Source organism: Entelurus aequoreus, linkage group LG25 (genome assembly GCF_033978785.1).
Source record: "Entelurus aequoreus isolate RoL-2023_Sb linkage group LG25, RoL_Eaeq_v1.1, whole genome shotgun sequence".
In the NCBI taxonomy this organism is placed as follows: domain Eukaryota; kingdom Metazoa; phylum Chordata; class Actinopteri; order Syngnathiformes; family Syngnathidae; genus Entelurus; species Entelurus aequoreus.
In genome coordinates, this window is record NC_084755.1 from 18,763,745 (window position 1) to 18,782,697 (window position 18,953).

Genomic DNA, 18,953 nt, shown 5'->3' on the forward strand with positions numbered 1-18,953 from the left:
ATGCAATATGCACATAAACAAATGGAATGCACCATAAAACGATCGCAACAACATTAGGAATCTTTTTATCTGAAGTGTTAGGATTACTTTGAAATAACTAGCTCAAGAAGAGCACACATCTTGTGTTGAAAGATACCACATCCCATTAGTCGCCATCCAAGTGAGAGTGGATGTTGTAAATTACTTTTTTATGTTCTTATTTGAATTGTTTAGCAATATTGTTACATGATAACACTTCATGTATGTTGTTTTGTTGCTATACGCTCTGTGAAATGAAGATACAGTAATGCTTAAAATGACAATTACTGAAAGTATTACCGTATTTTTCGGACTAAAAGTCAGTTTTTTTCATAGTTTGGCCGGGGGTGCGACTTATACTAAGGAGCGACTTATGTGTGAAATTATTAACACATTACCGTAAAATATCAAATTATATTATTTAGCTCATTCACGTAAGAGACTAGACGTATATGATTTCATCGGATTTAGCGATTAGGAGTGACAGATTGTTTGGTAAACGTATAGCATGTTCTATATGTTATAGTTATTTGAATGACTCTTACCATAATATGTTACGTTAACATACCAGGCAAGTTCTCAGTTGGTTATTTATGCGTCATATAACGTACACTTATTCAGCCTGTTGTTCACTATTCTTTATTTATTTTAAATTGCCTTTCAAATGTCTATTCTTGGTGTTGGGTTTTATCAAATAAATTCCCCCCAAAAATGCGACTTATACTCCAGTGCGACTTATATATGTATTTTTCCTTCTTTATTATGCATTTTCGGCCGGTGCGACTTATACTCCGGAGGGATTTATAGTCCGAAAAATACGGTACATGTTATTGTGAATGTGCCCGTTACTACATACTTACAGCATGTATATAAAATGATGTTTGAGGTTTTTTAATTGTTTTTAGAATGCTTTATTGGCGGAATAGATTGTATCCCCATAGCATGCATTGTTAGCTGCCTCTTACTAGTAGTTTTTTAGTATTTAGAAAGCACAGAAATGGGAAAGATGTGTTTTTTGTAAATATTCCAAAAAAAGTGCAGCTCCCCCTTTTTGTTTTTGATGGAAGCACCGTTAGAATAGTTTCTGCTATATTTTACTCGACTCTTGGTATAAATGTATTTTGGTCCCCCATTGACCGAATATAACTTTTTTCCCTTGGAATATTTTCTAAAAAAAGAGGCTTATCGTTATGGTTGTAGACATTTTTATATGCATGCAAACCAACATGTGACACCAAGTCTCTTCTCCCCAATTAAAGTTAGAGCTTTTCCTTCTGTCACTCACACACATCAGTGACCAGGGGAGACAATTTTATAGTTAGTTTCCAAAAACAAGTCTTGAAAAGGATGGAACATTTATATTTATATACCTATATTCAAGATTCACAAGTCTTTATTATTGTCATTATGTGAATATAACGGAACTTGTGATGAGGCTCGCAATAAAATGAAATAATGCGAAAAATTTAAAAACAACTCCAAATAGAACATTTTAAATATAGCACTTAGATGAAAGGTGTTAAGTCATGGACGGGGGGATAAATGGCATAATATTGGGTTGGTGAGATAATCAGAGTATCCAGTAGCAGCATAAGTGATGACAAAACAGCTTAAATGCATAAATAAAAGCAGTAGCATCAACAGAGAAGTGAGAAATTCGGGTCTATTAAGTATTTAGAAATAAGATAGTGACACAAACGTCAGTTGTGGTTCCACCCAAACTAACTCCGATTTATTTTGCAGTCTTCTGGCAGCTGATTTATGGCAGCAGGTTGGAGCCCAGTGGGAGAAAGAGAATGAGGATGACCTCAAGGACAAGATGGACTTTCTCCTCACTCCCCCTCTCTTTTACCCATCAGGAGGTAAGTACAACAGAGATCCCTATAACATTATTATCAGCTCATCCAGCTGTGGCACATTCGGGATACAAGTTGCTGCCTTAAATTTTATTTATTTATGGCTGTCCATGGTTATAGCACAGTAAAAGGATGCAAGTGCAACTGCTTAGTTTTTATGTGCAAGTGGACATAGACGTGTACATCCCCCGGGGCGTTCAATCAAACGAGCGTGAAAAGGAACATAGTCATTACAGCTTCTTAGGTTAAATATATTTGTGTGTATGTGCGTGCGTGCGAGTGAGCTTAGCTTGTGCAAATACAACCTCTGCCTGGGGACAGGAAAGGAAAAGCTCTCTTCTAGTTTTTTGGGTCTTTTTCTTTCTTACCATCATAAATCTGCTGGGCCTCCCAGTGAGCAGAGGTCACTCTGTTCAACACAGAAAGGCAACTAGAAAAGGGCTTGTTTTGTCTTGCCCCTATGTGTACTCCTATGATTTATTCCTGTTTTCTTTCAGTCCAATTTCCCCATGTCTTATTTTTGGACTAATACAAATGACAGAAACTAAAATTCAATTCCAATATGAATTTATACACGATTTACTATATCATCATTGTTCAATATATGCATTGAAAATGTTACAGTGGGAGATTATTTAAAGGTGCCAAATGTAATAATGTCATGTCAAGTCATCATTAAATGGCCCTGATATGTCAAAAGGCATTAATAAATCATGTTCTTTTCGAATACCTTTATATCTGATAACGGTGGTTCAGCTCATTTCAAAATTAGATTTACAGCCCCGAAATATTGTTATTGTTTTCATTTCGATGCCCCGCCCTCCACCGTTTGACCAATAGAAAGTATGTGAATGTGTCACATCCAGGTTGCCAGTTACGCACTGCCTTCTTCGTCGAGCTACTGCCACTGGTAAAGTTACTAAACATGTCAGACCTTAGTAAATCTAAAAGGAGTCGTTACGATTCTCAGCTTATTCATGAAAAAGCCAGGAACAAAACAAGGATTTGTATTGTGGATGACTTTGAATAATGGAGACGTTCGAGGCAGAGAAGATTCTTTCATCTGACGTCAAACTTGCTAATTTCCCCCTTGTTATGTAAGTCAGGCATTTACGTTTTCTTATTACTTGTAATAAATGGAAATGGACATTTCGTACACTACCGATTAAAAGTTTGGGGTCACATTGAAATGTCCTTATTTTTGAAGGAAAAACACTGTACTTTTCAATGAAGATAACTTTAAACTAGTCATAACTTTAAAGAAATACACTCTATACATTGCTAATGTGGTAAATAACTATTCTAGCTGCAAATGTCTGGTTTTTGGTGCAATATCTACATAGGTGTATAGAGGCCCATTTCCAGCAACTATCACTCCAGTGTTCTAATGGTACAATGTGTTTGCTCATTGGCTCAGAAGGCTAATTGATGATTAGAAAACCCTTGTACAATCATGTTTACACATCTGAAAACAGTTTAGCTCGTTACAGAAGCTACAAAACTGACCTTCCTTTGAGCAGATTGAGTTTCTGGAGCATCTCATTTGTGGGGTCAATTAAACGCTCAAAATGGCCAGAAAAATAGAACTTTCATCTGAAACTCGACAGTCTATTCTTGTTCTTAGAAATGAAGGCTATTCCACAAAATTGTTTGGGTAACCCCAAACTTTTGAACGGTAGTATATATAAACTATATTTTCCAATACAGTCTATGATATTGTCTAACAAAGCTAATATGTTAGTGCAACGAATGCTTAGGAGCGAAGTGTAATGCTTACTTATTAGTCAATGACACGTCGGCATATAGGCTAACGGGGGAAATATATGCCCGTTAGCCTGTATGTTGATGTGTTTTCCAACTGACAGAGCAACATATATTTTCAACAAATAAAACCTATGTGAATATGGGTAGTGTCAGTGCCTATTTCGATCTCCATATGCTGATACACTGAGGAAATGCGTTCCAACATTAGCACGGCTACATACTTTTGTGTTGACTTCAAATAAAGTTACATTAATTTAATGCATGTTATTGCATTTAAATTCAAATAATTAAAATACTGACATTCAATAATCAAAAATATCAGGTTCACAGAGGGTTCTACTGATTTAAAAAGAAATCTATTGCGACATGACTTCTTAGTAAAAGTAATTACAGTCCGCTAGCAACACCACCTGTTATTTTTTTTTACTTGAGGCAAGTTGAGGGTGATAAAAGCAGGTGTCTATTTGAGGTTCAGCGTTTATTCAAGTGAACTGGAATAGCAGCAAATAATAGAACGGGCCGCTATTACAGAAATATGGTTTTGCTGATCCTAATATAGAATGCAGTCATTAAACGGGAACTTCACTTTTGTAGGAATTTTGCCAATCGTTCACAATCATTATGAGGGACAAAGAACACACATGTCTTTTTTGAGGGGAGATTTTAAAGATAATAAAAAACACTTGGAATATTTGGCTAATGAGAGTCACCGTTGTAGCCTTCAAAGTGTCAGGAACTTGCATAGCTGCGGGAGTTGTGACCCCAAGATGCAGGAGACAGGAGGGCGATGTGCAGGTAAGAGTGCTTTATTATACTCAACACAAGAGAGGAGCAGTCATGCTTGCAGCAAAAAGTCCGTAACATAATCAATCCTCGAGCACTGAGGAACAGGTGATTCAGGCATAAAAAGCAGCCTGATTGGCAACTGCAACCATGTGTGCCAGCCTGCCAATCAGGGACAGGTGAGGGAAACAAGCGCTCAGAAAGACATGCAGGAAGTGGAACAAACATAAGAGTGCTGACAGGAAATAAACACAAACTAAGGAAACATAACCAGACGTGAAGTCACAGATCGCCACACAAAGTCCTCTAAAACAACTTAAAAACCCTCCATGAATGTTTTATGTACACACTGCAAGTATATATGTATAATGCAGTAACAGACACGTTTATAACAATATGTACAATATTTATCTTATTTTGGTCATTTTAATCATTGCCGGAACTAATTCCTTGGCGCATTTATCTCCGTCGACTTCTGGCAACAAATGTGTGTTCGTACTTCCAGACCCAAAGGTGTGTGTCTTATAATCATCCAATCCAATCCAATCCACTTTATTTGTATAGCACATTTAAACAACAAAAATGTTTCCAAAGTGCTGCACAACAATATTAAAAACAATATTCAAATATTATCCTTAGCTCCACCAATGACTGAATAAAAACAAAAAATAAATAAATATAAAAACAATATAAAATAAATATGATTAAAAACGATTTTAAAGGGTAAAACCAATTAAAACAAAAAATTTAAATTAAAAAACACAGAGGACCACACAACTCACATATTGTTAAAAGCCAGAGAATAAAAGTGGGTCTTAAGACGAGACTTAAACACTTCACTGTTGGAGCAGTTCGAACATGGAGGGGCAGAGTGTTCCAGAGCTTAGGGCCGATCACAGAGAAGGCCCTGTCTCCCCTGGTTTTAAGTCTCGTCTTGGGCATCACGAGCTGGAGCTGGCTCTTGGACCTCAGAGCGCGCGCAGGAGTGTAAATTTGGATGAGGTCCGAGATATAATGAGGTGTCAGTCCATGCAAAGCTTTAAAAGCAAACAGCAAGATTTTAAAATCAATTCTAAAATGAACAGGGAGCCAGTGCAAAGTCTCAAGAATTGGGGTTATATGCTCGCGTTTCCTGGCCCCTGTTAAAAGTCGTGCTGCCGCGTTCTGGACTAACTGCAACCGGGAGAGAGCTTTTTGGCTAATGCCAGCATAAAGTGCATTGCAGTAGTCCAGGCGACTTGAAATAAAAGCATGCACGACTTGTTCAAAAAGGTTAAAAGATAAAAACGGTTGTACCTTTGCTAAAAGACGAAGATGATAAAAACATGATTTTGAAACGCCATTTACTTGTTTGTCAAGTTTAAAATCACTGTCTATAATCATGGCAGATTCGGTAATAAACAACGAAGATTACTCTTGACAAATGAGGATTCACAAACTTATAGTAGGATGAACTACTGCTTCTAGAAGCCAACTCAAAGGAAAAGTGAGACGTTGGAGCAGACGGAAGCCGAGAGAGTAAAGTGAAAGTGACTCGACGCTGCAAAATGTGGAATTTGAAGCCATGCTATTTCTACATAAATTAATCAATTACATTTTTTTATATAGCCCTTAATCACAAGTGTCTCAAAGGGCTGCACAAGCCACAACAACATACTCTGCTCAGATCCCACATCAGGGCAAGAAAAAACTCAACCCAATGGGAACAACGAGAAACCTTGAAAGAGACTAAGTGTTCATTTAGCTGCAGTAGAGTGCTTACCCAAATAAACTGGAAAAAACATCCTCAGTCAGCTGGACCAAACAGACGACTTTCCATCGAGTGAGTCACACTTTATATTGATCATGATGCACGCAGCACGTCATGTGTGTATCATGACAGACAGCATACAGTGTCTGGCTAGCTATGTACAAACAAAATGTGGGCTAATACTTTACATACACTGGAATATGATTGTTCATGTATTTCAGGCAGTACATATTGGTGTCTTATCGCATAGTGTTGTGCATTACAAATTCAAACGTGTTTTGTGCTGACGTAGAAGCCCGCTTATATCTTTCCGTAGTTAGCTTTTACAGCTAATACCGTAGCATGCCGATGTGTTACCACGCTAGAAACAGAGTTCCTCAGTGTTCGCTCTTACAATAACAATGTCGCTACAGTTTGGTTATTACAAAGGTTACGGAACGTAAATTAAGTATTGTTGATGGTTTTTTAATGCATTTTTAAAGTGATTTAGAGGTAGAATTGATTGCTCCCATTAACGGCCTTGCTAGCCACCAAGAACGAACCAATTTGTACACGTTAGAATGATTATGAACGGTAAGCAAAATACCAAAAAAGTGCAGTTCCCCTTTAAGTAAGTCGGTTTTCATGAGTACATGTTTACGTTTTAGACTTATATCTTATGGAAGAGTAAAAAAACAAAGATGGTCTCTCTCTACCCCTACAGTGGAGCGTCCAAATTTGGGTTGTAGAGAGTTGGTGCTAAGGAACCTGATGCGACTTGTGCCTGCTTTGAGCCACGATCTGACCGACTGGCTGGTTCCCACTCGAATCAAGACCTCCCAGCTGCTTTCAGTTCTGCTGCTCCATGCTGAGGACCACAGCACCCAGCACCTCCAGCCTCTCCTGGCCATCCTCTACCGGGCTTGTACCGACCCTGAGAGGGATGTGGTCAACAATGTGAGTCTTGACAAGAGTCAACACGCATTTGGTTAATCAATGAGTAATTTTTTTGGACTTCCTGTCTGCTCTACACTAGTGCCTAGCTGCTGCAAAATTGTTGGGCACCTTTGTCCCACCTGAGGTCTTCCTCAAGCTCGTCCTGGATCATGTGAGCGCCCCATCCTCCCCATCCTACCCTTGGTCTGCCCTCATGGTGCTGTGTGCAATGCTGGGAGGATGCCCCAAACCTCTTCTAAAACCACATATTCAGCATATTGCCAACACGCTGGTCCAGCCTGACGTCTGCCAGGGATATCAACAGGTCAGTTTGACTTAAATTATGGTTTACCTTTTTTTTTGTTATACACCTGAGAGTACTTACTTACAGCCAGAACAACCATTTCATTATTCAGTGTGGGGCATTAAGAAAAATGTCAACATGTTACCTGCCTCATACACCAGCTGTTTAAATTCAAGTCTTATTTGGTGATTTTGGCAGCGTCATAAAAGGTCTGTCAGCTTGCCCCGGTGTACAAGAGCGTTCTTATTTTTGGCAGTGAGCCCGCAGCAACGGTACTGTATATTTCTTGTCTTCCTCGCTAGTAAATATGTTTCGTGATAAGACGCTTCATCTTTTAAAAGGCAGCCTGGGTTCAAAAGTGTATTTTTCAATGGCACCTCTGTACACCACAGGTTCAGCGGGTTTGCTATTGAGGAAATCTGCAAAAAAAAGCTGACCTGGCAAAAGGGGCTTGACCGACCACATCAAATGTAATATTTCAAGTCTGTGATCGTCATGTTTGCGCTCACATGCAGATGGAAAATCTGCTTGCATTTGTTTTACCTCTGGAGTGGAGAAAAAAAGATAAGACTGGCTTTGTTGTCTGTCTTAAAATAACAGACGTCCAGTGGAAAAAACTCATTCAATCTGGAACAGACTTTTCCCAACTTCCTTTTTCATAAATTTCCCTTTTTGTGTTCCTTGCTCTAGAGCAGGGGTCGGCAACCCGCGGCTCCGGAGCCGCATGCGGCTCTTTGACCACTCTGATGCGGCTCAGCTGCGTACTTGCCGACCCCCCTGATTTTCCCAGGAGACTTATGGATCTCAGTGCCTCTCCTATATAACTCCCAGGGCAAATATAATCCTATTTTCACTCTAATTACTAAATTGAGGGCATGCCCTAATTGCACTGCAGTAATTGTCCTCTATAGCATTTACAAACAGCGTGCCAGCCCGGCCACATGCTGTATGTAGCTTTTACTTGCACACGTAGGAGACAGCAAAGCATACTTAGTCATCAGCCACACAGCTTACACTGACAGTAGCCGTATAAAACAACTTTAACACTGTTACGTTACAAATATGCGCCACACTGTGAACCCACACCAAAAAAGAATGAAAAACACATTTGTGGAGAACATCCCACCGTAACACAACATAAACACAACACAACCAATACCCAGAATCCCATGCAGCCCTAACTCTTCCGGTCTACATTATACACCCCCGCTACCACCAAACCCCCCCACACATCAACCCCCGCCCCCCTCCGTGCGTGGGTTGAGCGGAAGAGTTAGTGCTGCATGGGATTCTGGGTATTTGTTGTGTTGTGTTTATGTTGTGTTACAGTGCAGATGTTCTCCAGAAATGTGTTTGTCATTCTTTTTTGGTGTGGGTTCAAAGTGTGGCGCATATTTGTAACGTAACAGTGTTAAAGTTGTTTTATACGGCTACCGTCAGTGTAAGCTGTGTGGCTGCTGACCTAGTACGCCTTGCTGTCACTTACGTGAGCAAGCTGAAGCCGCATTCTACACGTGGTCGAGCAGGTACACTGTTTGGGCAGGCTGTAGAGGGCGCCAAAAGCAGTGCCATTACGCCCTGATATTCGGGAGTCTCCCAGAAGTACTGAGAGGGTTGGCAAGTATGACGCTATCAAGCGCCATTCATTCAAAACTCGCGGGCCGCACTAACATCAAATTTCCATATTAAAGTGCGTGCCGGTGCGTGTGTCTGAGACCCCTGGTTAACATAGCACAAAGCAATTCAAGCTTTGTATGCGGTGTTTTTCATTTTAAATTTACAATTTTTTTTGTGGCTCCCATTATTTTCTTTAATTTGTGAAACTTGCCAAAATGGCTCTTTGAGTGGTAAAGGTTGCCGACCCCTGCTCTAGAGCAACACACCCGTCCAAGTGAGACCTGTAGGAATGTCTTCCCTGAGATGGCAAATAACAAAATCCACTATTTTTGCCCCCTGTTCTGACCTCTTCCTGTGTACAAAGCAGTACACAGTGTTTTTGTTTTATTTATAGTCCTGTGTATGTCATCTTTTATTCTACCCTACTGCCAATCTTTACATAGAATCCCACCCTACGCCCCTGAAACGTCAACGCCAGCTTGGTCAAGGCCGATGATAAATGAGGAGCAGCGCTTGACCCACTTTTGTCTTCCCATGTCGCTCTCGTTTGGGGTCAACCAGAGGACGACTTAACAGGACAGGATGGTCACAGATGGAGGGAGACCTCTATTTCCTCTCAGTTTGGATGTCCACCGGTCTCCCTCTTAGCTTGTGTTGTCGTGTAGGAGCACCTGTGACATTGTGCAGGAAGAAGGGAATAATAGACCCTCGTAAAGTATATGGATCAGAATAACAGAATTTGAGACAGATTAATAACCCCCACATCCTTTTAAATAGTTAAAAGCATGTACCGCCACATTTTCTCACTTTTTTTAAACCCCAAAAACTAACTATTACATACAATTTCTCATGTTTTACAATGAGATGGTATGTCAAAACCTGGTCTGTGACAACATTATCCTCATGTTTGTTATGTTTGCATTGCTGTTTGTTTGTCAATGATCAGGATAACACAAAAACTAGGGATGTCATGATCCTATATCAGCAAAAACTGATGATATTGGTTTGCATTATTTTCATCCATCCCTCTATTTTCTACCGCTTGTCTCTCTCGGGGTCACAGTGTGATATCCCAGTTGCGCTTGGGCGGAAGGCAGGGTACTCTGGAGAAGTCGCCACCTCATCACAGGGCCAACACAGATAGGCAGACAAGCATTAACACTCACATTCACACATGAGAGCCAATTTAGTGTTACCAATCAGCTTATCCCCAAGTGCATGTCTTTAAGATCTCCAATATAATCTCCGATACAAGCAGTCTTGTATTGTGTTTACTTGTGCAAAACGCGACAGCCAGTTATCAACTAAATGTTCTCCAAGAAGCACACAATGTTGGTATTTTCTTGTATTTTAGTGAAGATTTATGAAAGGTAAACATGGTTGGCTTTAGGCTGCTAGAAGCTAGCAACTACACAAAAGCTAAGCACATGATAGCGCACAAACTAGACATACGTAATAATAAGGGTCCTTATTTGATCAATATTGCAGTCTAAAACAGGACATTTGTCAATGTGAACAAATATCACATAGTTATACTTGCATATTATGTACCCAAGGCAGAAAGTATTGGAAAATATCCAGGAACAAACGTGACTGCATCATTCACCTCACTGCTTCATACCTTTTAATTCAATTAATTATTGTGACCACTGGGTGTCGCCAAAACACAAATTAACACTCCACTACAAAAGCATACATCTGTCATAAAGTTAGCATTTCTCTGAATAATTTCACTTGTTCAACCCTTTTCTAACATTGCACATTGAAAACCAATACAAGCATGTACTGTTATGCCAAAGGGGGAGTGTACTTCATACCTACCATTTTCTGTTTGACTAATTTTACTTGATCAAACCTTTTCTAACATTCCACACTCCAAAATAATACTATGACACCTGCTAATATTGTAGTGCCTTAATATTGGTATCGGCCAACACTCAAGGTTTTAATAGGAGTATAAAATCGGAAAGAGAAAAGTTGTATCAGGACACCTCTAACAAAAACTACTTAATGTTTTTCCATGAGGTTTTGGTGCAAATCTGGATAAAGTTGCATTGCTAGATGTACTTTTTCATTTCAAATGAATAGAAAGCTAGACCAAATGAGATCCAAACAAGTTAAATATAAATAATCTTCAAAGTGAACAGAGGAATGGGAAATGGTGCAGGAAGCTACAAATTTGGTAGAAGATATATTGCTGTCTCTTTGATGTGCCTTGTTTTTCTTTTCTTTCTGTCCGCGTTGTGAAAATAAAGTTGGTTAGTCTAATACAGCGTTAAGGGTTTGAGGTCAAATGAAAGGCGACCCGGTGGTTTTGAGAAGGGAGCGATATAAGGTACGTCTGTGTTGTTTGCTTTGGAACTGCATATGGTTTTCCTTTTTAAAGGGGTACTCCACTGAGGATTAACAAACCCCGACCACCACCGGTCAGAGATATTTTGTTGTGTGTTGCCATAGTGACAGGATTTTACATGAACTCAGTGGAAGTGAATGTTTTATACCGCCATGCCTATTGGTGGGCACTGCAAAATAGCAGATTAATACGACCGCCGGGAAAAAGAAGCCTCTGTTTCATTTCAATATCACAATACAGAGTTGTTCCGAATAATGCAAAACATTCATAAATCAGCACAGTACATCTTCTTTATGCCAACATTTGTCACAGATGACAGCTGCATACTACTCTTGCTGACACATGGCGATAGATCTAACCTGACGACAGGGTGTTTATTTTCCTGCCGCCATAGCAACTTGAGTGGCTGCGAGGTATCCGTCGTTTTTGCCCTAGCTCGAGTCGCGTGTGTAATGCATGTATCCAGTGGTGGACAGATGCACACAGTATGTAATGAGGCCTCTGCAGGAGCTTGTCCAAGCCAATGAAACCAGGTGTAACTCACTTGGTTCCAGGTGTCCACCTAGTTATTACCTCACACTGATTTTTTCCGCTCTCTTTAGCTCTCCCGACATTTTTAATGGTTGTTTTTTTGCCCCTGTCGTGTAATGTGCATGTCAGAATGTGTGTAAGCATACTGCAGGTTCACTTTTGTCTACTATGTGAATGAATGAGGTCACAACATTAGAATAATATAGAATAGAATACCTTTTATTGTCATTGTTATACTGTGTACCTCAGTAAAGTTAGCAGCTTGGTTGGATATGTAGCATATTAATATAATACTATATTATTCCAGGATCAGGTAGGAAGGTATGGCAAGCAATGTGCAAATATAGCAAAAATTATAACCATATTTTGCTGTATTTACATGTTTTGTGCAAATGGCTCATGATATTACCGGTAATTTTGGGGATTAGGCAATAATTGTCACATTTCACACGTAAATACCGGTATGTACAGTATGTTTCTTGTAAATGTGTACTGTACAAGAGTAGTGTCTGATGTTTTTAGAAAAAAAGGTTAAACGCACTATTTTTAATCAGGCTTTCATTTTAAGCTAGGGTTATAAAAAATAACGACTTAACTCACATGATCAATCAAAACAAATGATTGCATTATCATTGACAGTGCATCCAGTAAGTATCCACAACGCTTCACTTTTTCCACATTTTGTTATGTTTTAGCCTTATTCCAAAATATGATATATTTATTTGTATACTCAAAATTCTACACACAATACACCATAATTACAATGTGAAAAGTTTTTTTTATTTTTTTTAATTTTGCTAATTTACTAAAAATAAAAAAATCACAGCCTTTGCACAATAGTTTTTTGATGTACCTTTGGCAGCAATTATAGCCTTGAGTTTTTTTTAAATGCAATGCCACACTTATCTTTAGGCAGTCTCACCAATTCCTCTTTGCCCATTTCTCTTTGCAGCACCTCGCAAGCTCCATCAGGTGAAATGGAAAGCGTTTGTTTTCATCCAGGATGTCTCTGTACATTGCTGCATTCATTTTAGTATTGTCAGGGAGTTTATTAAGAACCCAATGGTTACTCCGTCAGAGCTACAGCCTTCCTCTGTAGAGAGAGGAGAACCTTACAGATGGACAATGCAGCAATATACAGAAACAACATGGATGAAAACCAATGCTTCTCATCTAACCTGATGAAGCTTTAGAAGTGCTGCCAAAAGGAATAGGCGAATATACCCAAAGATAGGTGTGCCAACCTTGTGGCATCCCGTCCGGCTGCGGGGAGTCTCTGGGCCCCTCGGGCGGAGCGACCCGTCTTTCTGCACGCGTGGGGGGTGTTCTCTCACTGTCCTGAGGGCTGGCTGTCCCCTGCTTGTACCATGCCTTGTCCTCTGCCGGACGCGTCTGTCTATGGCTTGCCGTTGGCCCTGCCGGGCGGCACAGTGGCACCCGGCTCTGGAGTTCCTGTCGCTGGCAGGCCTGGCTGCGTGGGGCCATGTTGTCCTTTGTTCCCTGGGCACCGCACCTGCTGTTTTGGGTTGGGCTCTCTGGGTTGCTGTGGCCGTACTTTGGCTCCCACACACACTGGGAGACAAAATATATTGTACATATAAATTCACACAATTATACATACACACACACGTATATTCATTCATTAATACATACATACGTGCACACATGGGTACTCACGCACATTCATAGTTCATGTCATTCGTGTCAAATACAGTACATACATACACACACACGGTGCATACATCCACATGCACTTTATATGCAAGCACATGTGCATACATACACTCATGCATACAATCACGTTTCATCAAACACATATTAATGTTGTTCCTCAGGGGAAACTGTGTAAAACACGGCACACTGACAAAGCTTACTTAACCTATTGTGGCTGTAACAATCTACAAGGTTAATACAGTTCACTTTTCTTTCTTCCCCTCCATTTATCTGCTTTCTTTTGTAATTCAAGTTATCATTACATATATGTATTGTTGCATTTGAAACACTTGTATTGTTGATAAGAGATAATTATTGTTATTATTCGTTATCAATATTGCTATTTCTATTGGTATTTTTATTGCTCTATTTGTAGTGCAATAATGTTCACAGTCATTTCTGTGTTATTAATATTTACCTAACTAACTGCTTCTCTGCTATAATTTTTTGTATCATATTTACATATTGTATTTGCTAATGCTGTTCTGTTGTTTTTGATGTTGTGGTTGTTGTTGTAATTGTCTCTCTGTCTTTTTTCCCCTCTTGTCCCTGCAATTTCCCCCTCTGTTTTCCTTTTTTTCTCTTTTTATCCCATCCTGCTCCATTCCGGCTGCGCCAAACATTAATATAAATCCATTTAATAAAGTCAAATACATATAAGGCAAAAAGAGAAGTATGCTACACTTTTGTAAAGTAAATATGTACAGCAAATAAGGGCATCTACAACAACAATATGATTTGCCTCAGTAGCTGGACAGGACAAAAAAAACCTTGTGGCATCGTATTAAAAAAGACTGAGGACTGTAATTGCTGCCAACGGTGCATCAACAAAGTATTGAGCAAAAACTGTAAATACTTATGTACATGTGATTTTTTTTTTAGCTTTTTATTTTTAACACATTTGCGAAATAAAAAAAATAAAAAGATTTTCACATTGTCATTATGGGGTATTGGCTGTAGAATTTGGAGCACAAAATGTATTCCATTTTGGAATAAGGCTGTAACAAAATGTGGAAAAACTGAAGCACTGTATTCACTAAATATAAATCACTCAATTTACTTTGACTGTACATGCTCCTTTACCTTAAGTGCAGATGATTACCTGAAAGGCAGCACTGGTTGTTATACGGTCAGTGATCACGTCAATGCGTACACCAGCACAAAGGCTCAGAATGGTATACTCACTTGCAAATTTCACTTCCAAATACACCCAGATGGGACTTTAGGTAAAACAGTTTTGAGCAAATGTTGTGCATTTAAGTAATACATTTTTTTTTAAAGTTCCCTAAATGAAATTCTGACAATAAAATTGCATTTATGTTCAAATATAGGTGTCTTTTTGAAGTTAATTTAAATTATACAAGAGAGCAATACATTTGATTAATCGTGATGAATCAAAATTCAAAAGTGTGATTAACCATTTTTTATTTAATTATCCTTTGACCGAACTATTTTAAAGTCTGAAGTTCTTAGTTTTTTATTCTGTTTTTATATATAGCAATGAAGCAAAACTGCGTCATCCCACCTCACCGGTAGTGGGATTATCTTGGCAAAGAAGAAGTGCTCACCAACACAGATTTAGACAGATTTGTGAACAACAATTGAGAGGAATAGGTCTTTTGTCTATATAGTATAAATTTTAGATATTTGAGTTCAACTAACGAAGAATGGGAACAAATACCTGTTGTGTTTATATTTTTGTTCATTATATGTAAAAGGCAAAATGTTTTGTACATCTCCTCTATTCGGCCTCATTGGATTGTAAAGGTGTGTCTATTTAATTAATTGGAGCTCAATTACCGGTATGTATCACAGAGCCTCAGGTATGTTTACAATTCATTTTCAATTGCTCAGCATCTCTTCTTTAACTTGTTTTCCTGCAGACACGTGCCAGTGATTTCTCATGTAAGTGCCGAGGTCAACAAGTGTGTCTGTACAAGTATGAGTGTACCTCTCAGCATCTCCCCATCAACAGACTAGCACAGTCACCACCATTTAACCCTAATGACAGGTTAGGAGTAGACTGCCATTTGGATGGAAAAGTAGTGTTCCCCTGTGTTAACATGGGAGTTAAAGTTGAGCGGCAGGATTTGGCCAAACCTGACCGAATGTGGGTGGCTGGATGGCCGTACACATTATTACACAACTTCACCTCCTCCTCTCGCTTTTTTTCCAGGTTGTGTACTTGGAGCAGTTGCTGTGCTGCGTGGATGTGCTGCTGCGTCAGTGTGATTCAGACTGCGGCTCGGTCAGCCTGCAGCTGCTACAGGTGCTGGTCACCGTCCAGAGCCTCGCCACCGGGCCTCACATCAGCGAGAAGGTGAGAAAATACCCCATCCGTTTCATTTAAAGAATGTTTTATGATTCAAGGCAGCTATTTCAGGAATGCTCCTGCTTCAAAGTGGGCATGACAAACAGTGTAATTACCCACTTGGCCAAGGGGCGCTGAAATTGCACCTTTGGAATGGAACTTTTAAATTCAGTCTTAGGTGAAAGGAGGTGGGTGAAAGGCGAGTCGAACAAATAGAAGGGGAAAAAAACACCTCAAGCAGAAAATATTGGCGTTTCTTAGCAGGTGTGTGTCATCCGTCTGGTTTGCTTGTGTCGCAAGAATTCATGTGTTCTCTCTAAAGAGACAGACGGGAACTGTGACAAATGAAGTCAACACAATCTGAGGTCAGTTAGCAAGGATTTGACTAGCAGACACCACAGAAGCCACCAACGCGTGTTTACATCAGTCTGCATGTTAGAATGACAGGGAGGCGTATTACAGCGCAGCGTGAATAGATTATGAATAATAGGAAAGCGTTGGTGGGCCCAGACGAAAAGTAGAAGACATTTCCCAGAAAAGGGGTAACATTTTTCCCATCAGTGAACAGCTCAGGGTTGTCTTCATCCCTATTCATCCCTGGGGGACTATGATGGCTTATGAAGTGCTCTAAAAGTCCGCTAATTATTTACACTCCTCTCTCTTTCTACTTCCTGTCTCTTAGCTCACTAGTGTGCATGTGTGTCTGTTTGACTGTCTACGTGTGCGTTTGTGCGTGTTTCGTCAGTTTCCTTTGCTTTTTGTGACATCCTGTGTGCGTGACATTCCTGTTTTTAAGTGATGTTATGTGTAAGACCTTGTCACGTCTTTTTCCCATGGCTTTACATGTAAAACTCACAACACAAACTGCATCCACCAGATTCACTTCATAAGCACTTTTTGAGCACTTGTAAAGGGGAACAGCACTTTTTTGGAATGTTGCCTGTCATTCACAATCCTTATGAAAGACAAGAACACGTTTTTTTTATGCATTCTAAATAGTAAATCAGAAATACTTTAATAATACCCGAGGGAAAATTAAAATTTTGCAAATGTATTAGAAATAAAGAATCACATGTACATAAGTATTCACAGCTTTTGTTCAATACTTTGTTGATGCACTTTTGGCAGCAATACGATGCCTCAAGCTTGGCACACCTATCTTTGGGCAGTTTCGCCCATTTCCTCTCTGCAGCACCTCTCAAGCTTCATCAGGTTGGATGAGAAGCATTGTTTTTTATCGAGGATGTTTCTGTACATTGCTGCATTCATCTTTCCCTCTGTCCTGACTAGTCTCCCAATCCTGCCACAGAAAAACATCCCCCACAGCATGATGCTGTCACCACCATGCTTCACTGCAGTAATGGAATTGGCCTGATGATGAGCAGTGCCTGGTTTCTTCCAAACATGACGCCTAGCATTCACACCAAAGAGTTCTGTCTTTTCCTCATCAGACCAGAGAACTTAGTTTTTCATTTCAGTTGTATGTTGGCCAACATTTTTTCCCCTAAGAAATGGCTTTAGTCTGGCCACATTTACCATACAGGCTTGATTGGTGGTTTGCTGCAGAGACGGTTGTCCTTCTGTAAGGTTCTCCTCTCTTCACAGAGGATTGCTGTAGCTCTGACAGAGTGACCATCGGGTTCTTGGTTTCCTCCTTGACTAGACTAAGATGAATGCAGCAATGTACAGAGACATCCTGGATGAAAACCAACGCTTTTCATCCAACCTGATGGAGCTAGAGAGGTGCTGCAAAGAGGAATGGGCGAAACAGCCCAAAGATAGGTGTGCAGAGCTTGTGGTATCGTATACAAAAAGACTTAAGGCTGTAATTTCTGCCAAAGGTACATCAACAAAGTATTGAAAAAAGGCTCTGAATAACACGTGTGTGTTTTTGCATTTTTTTATTTTTTTTTTAATAATTTTGCACAACATTTTTAAAAAACATTTTGACATTGTCATTATTGGGTATTGGCTGTAGAATGTTGAGGACAAAAATGTATCTACTCCATTTTAGAAAAAGGCTGTAACAAAAAAATTTGAAAAAAGTGAAGCCCTTTGAATACTTTCCAGATGCACTACCCCAGAAATGTTGGAGGGGGGTGTATTTATTCAACTGAAGAGAATACTTGTCATTTGAAGTCTATATGAGTTGAAACCGTAATTTGTAAAAAAAATGCTTGTGTAAGGGTTGCGCAACACCCTAATTATTAGTAGTTGTGCGAGCCCTTTTTTTAAGTTGCAACTACCGGTATTTAACTTTGCTTTTTTGGCATTACTGTAAGACCACCGAACTATGCACCTTACTTCTTGTTTAAATTGTATATATTTCTAATTTTTTGCATTTTTTTCCTTGAACACCTTATTTTTTTTCCTTTTTTGCATTGATACTAGTGATGCTCTAATTTTATTTTGCTGATGTATAATGACAATGAATGCATTTTATTATATTCTATTGTTTGTCAGACATGATTTGTGTCTCCTCAACCCAGTTCTCATGGGTTGATTGGTTTAAACAAATAAAGCCAAGACCCGAGGGTTTGTGGACAGACTTTGAATTACAAGTCATTTGTGTTCCTTCTTTTTTATCATTTATTCAAAATTCAAGCATTTCCAAGAAAACCTGAATACATAGATCTCTTGCACAAGTTGCAACTTCACTTTGTTGCGGTCACACTATTATTTTCAGCCTTTTAATGTGTCTCCCTCAGGCCCTAGAGAGTGTACAGACCTTATACAAGGTCCAGGGCCTTGCCTCTGAGATGGAGCTCTACAGGCAACACATGGGCCAACTGCTGGACTGGCTGTCTGTGTCTGTGAACACCTGGTCCAGTTACACCCCACACAGGCTGCAAATGCACATCATAGTGATGCAATCAGGTGAGAACTTACATGAGACAACATTGTCTGACGGTGATTTCCAGAAGCACACTGCAAAAAACATATAATCTCGTTAATGTTTTTTATCAAGCATTACTTCATTGCGCACCTTTTCCCCGAAACAAGTTCAGACACAAGCCCTTACATCATGTTTTAAACAT

The 18,953-nt window shown here is 39.5% G+C and overlaps 1 protein-coding gene across 1 annotated transcript in view; it reads left to right on the forward strand.

The window, feature by feature from the left end:
* The window catches only part of LOC133642498 (dynein axonemal assembly factor 5-like), a 56,527-nt gene that overhangs the window by 7,355 nt on the left and 30,219 nt on the right, over positions 1-18,953 (forward strand). Inside the window, exons 4-8 of the mRNA XM_062036720.1 lie at positions 1,762-1,880; positions 6,875-7,107; positions 7,187-7,411; positions 15,781-15,924; positions 18,624-18,792. Coding sequence (XP_061892704.1) covers positions 1,762-1,880; positions 6,875-7,107; positions 7,187-7,411; positions 15,781-15,924; positions 18,624-18,792 — 890 coding nt within the window. The remainder of the gene's footprint in view (positions 1-1,761; positions 1,881-6,874; positions 7,108-7,186; positions 7,412-15,780; positions 15,925-18,623; positions 18,793-18,953) is intronic.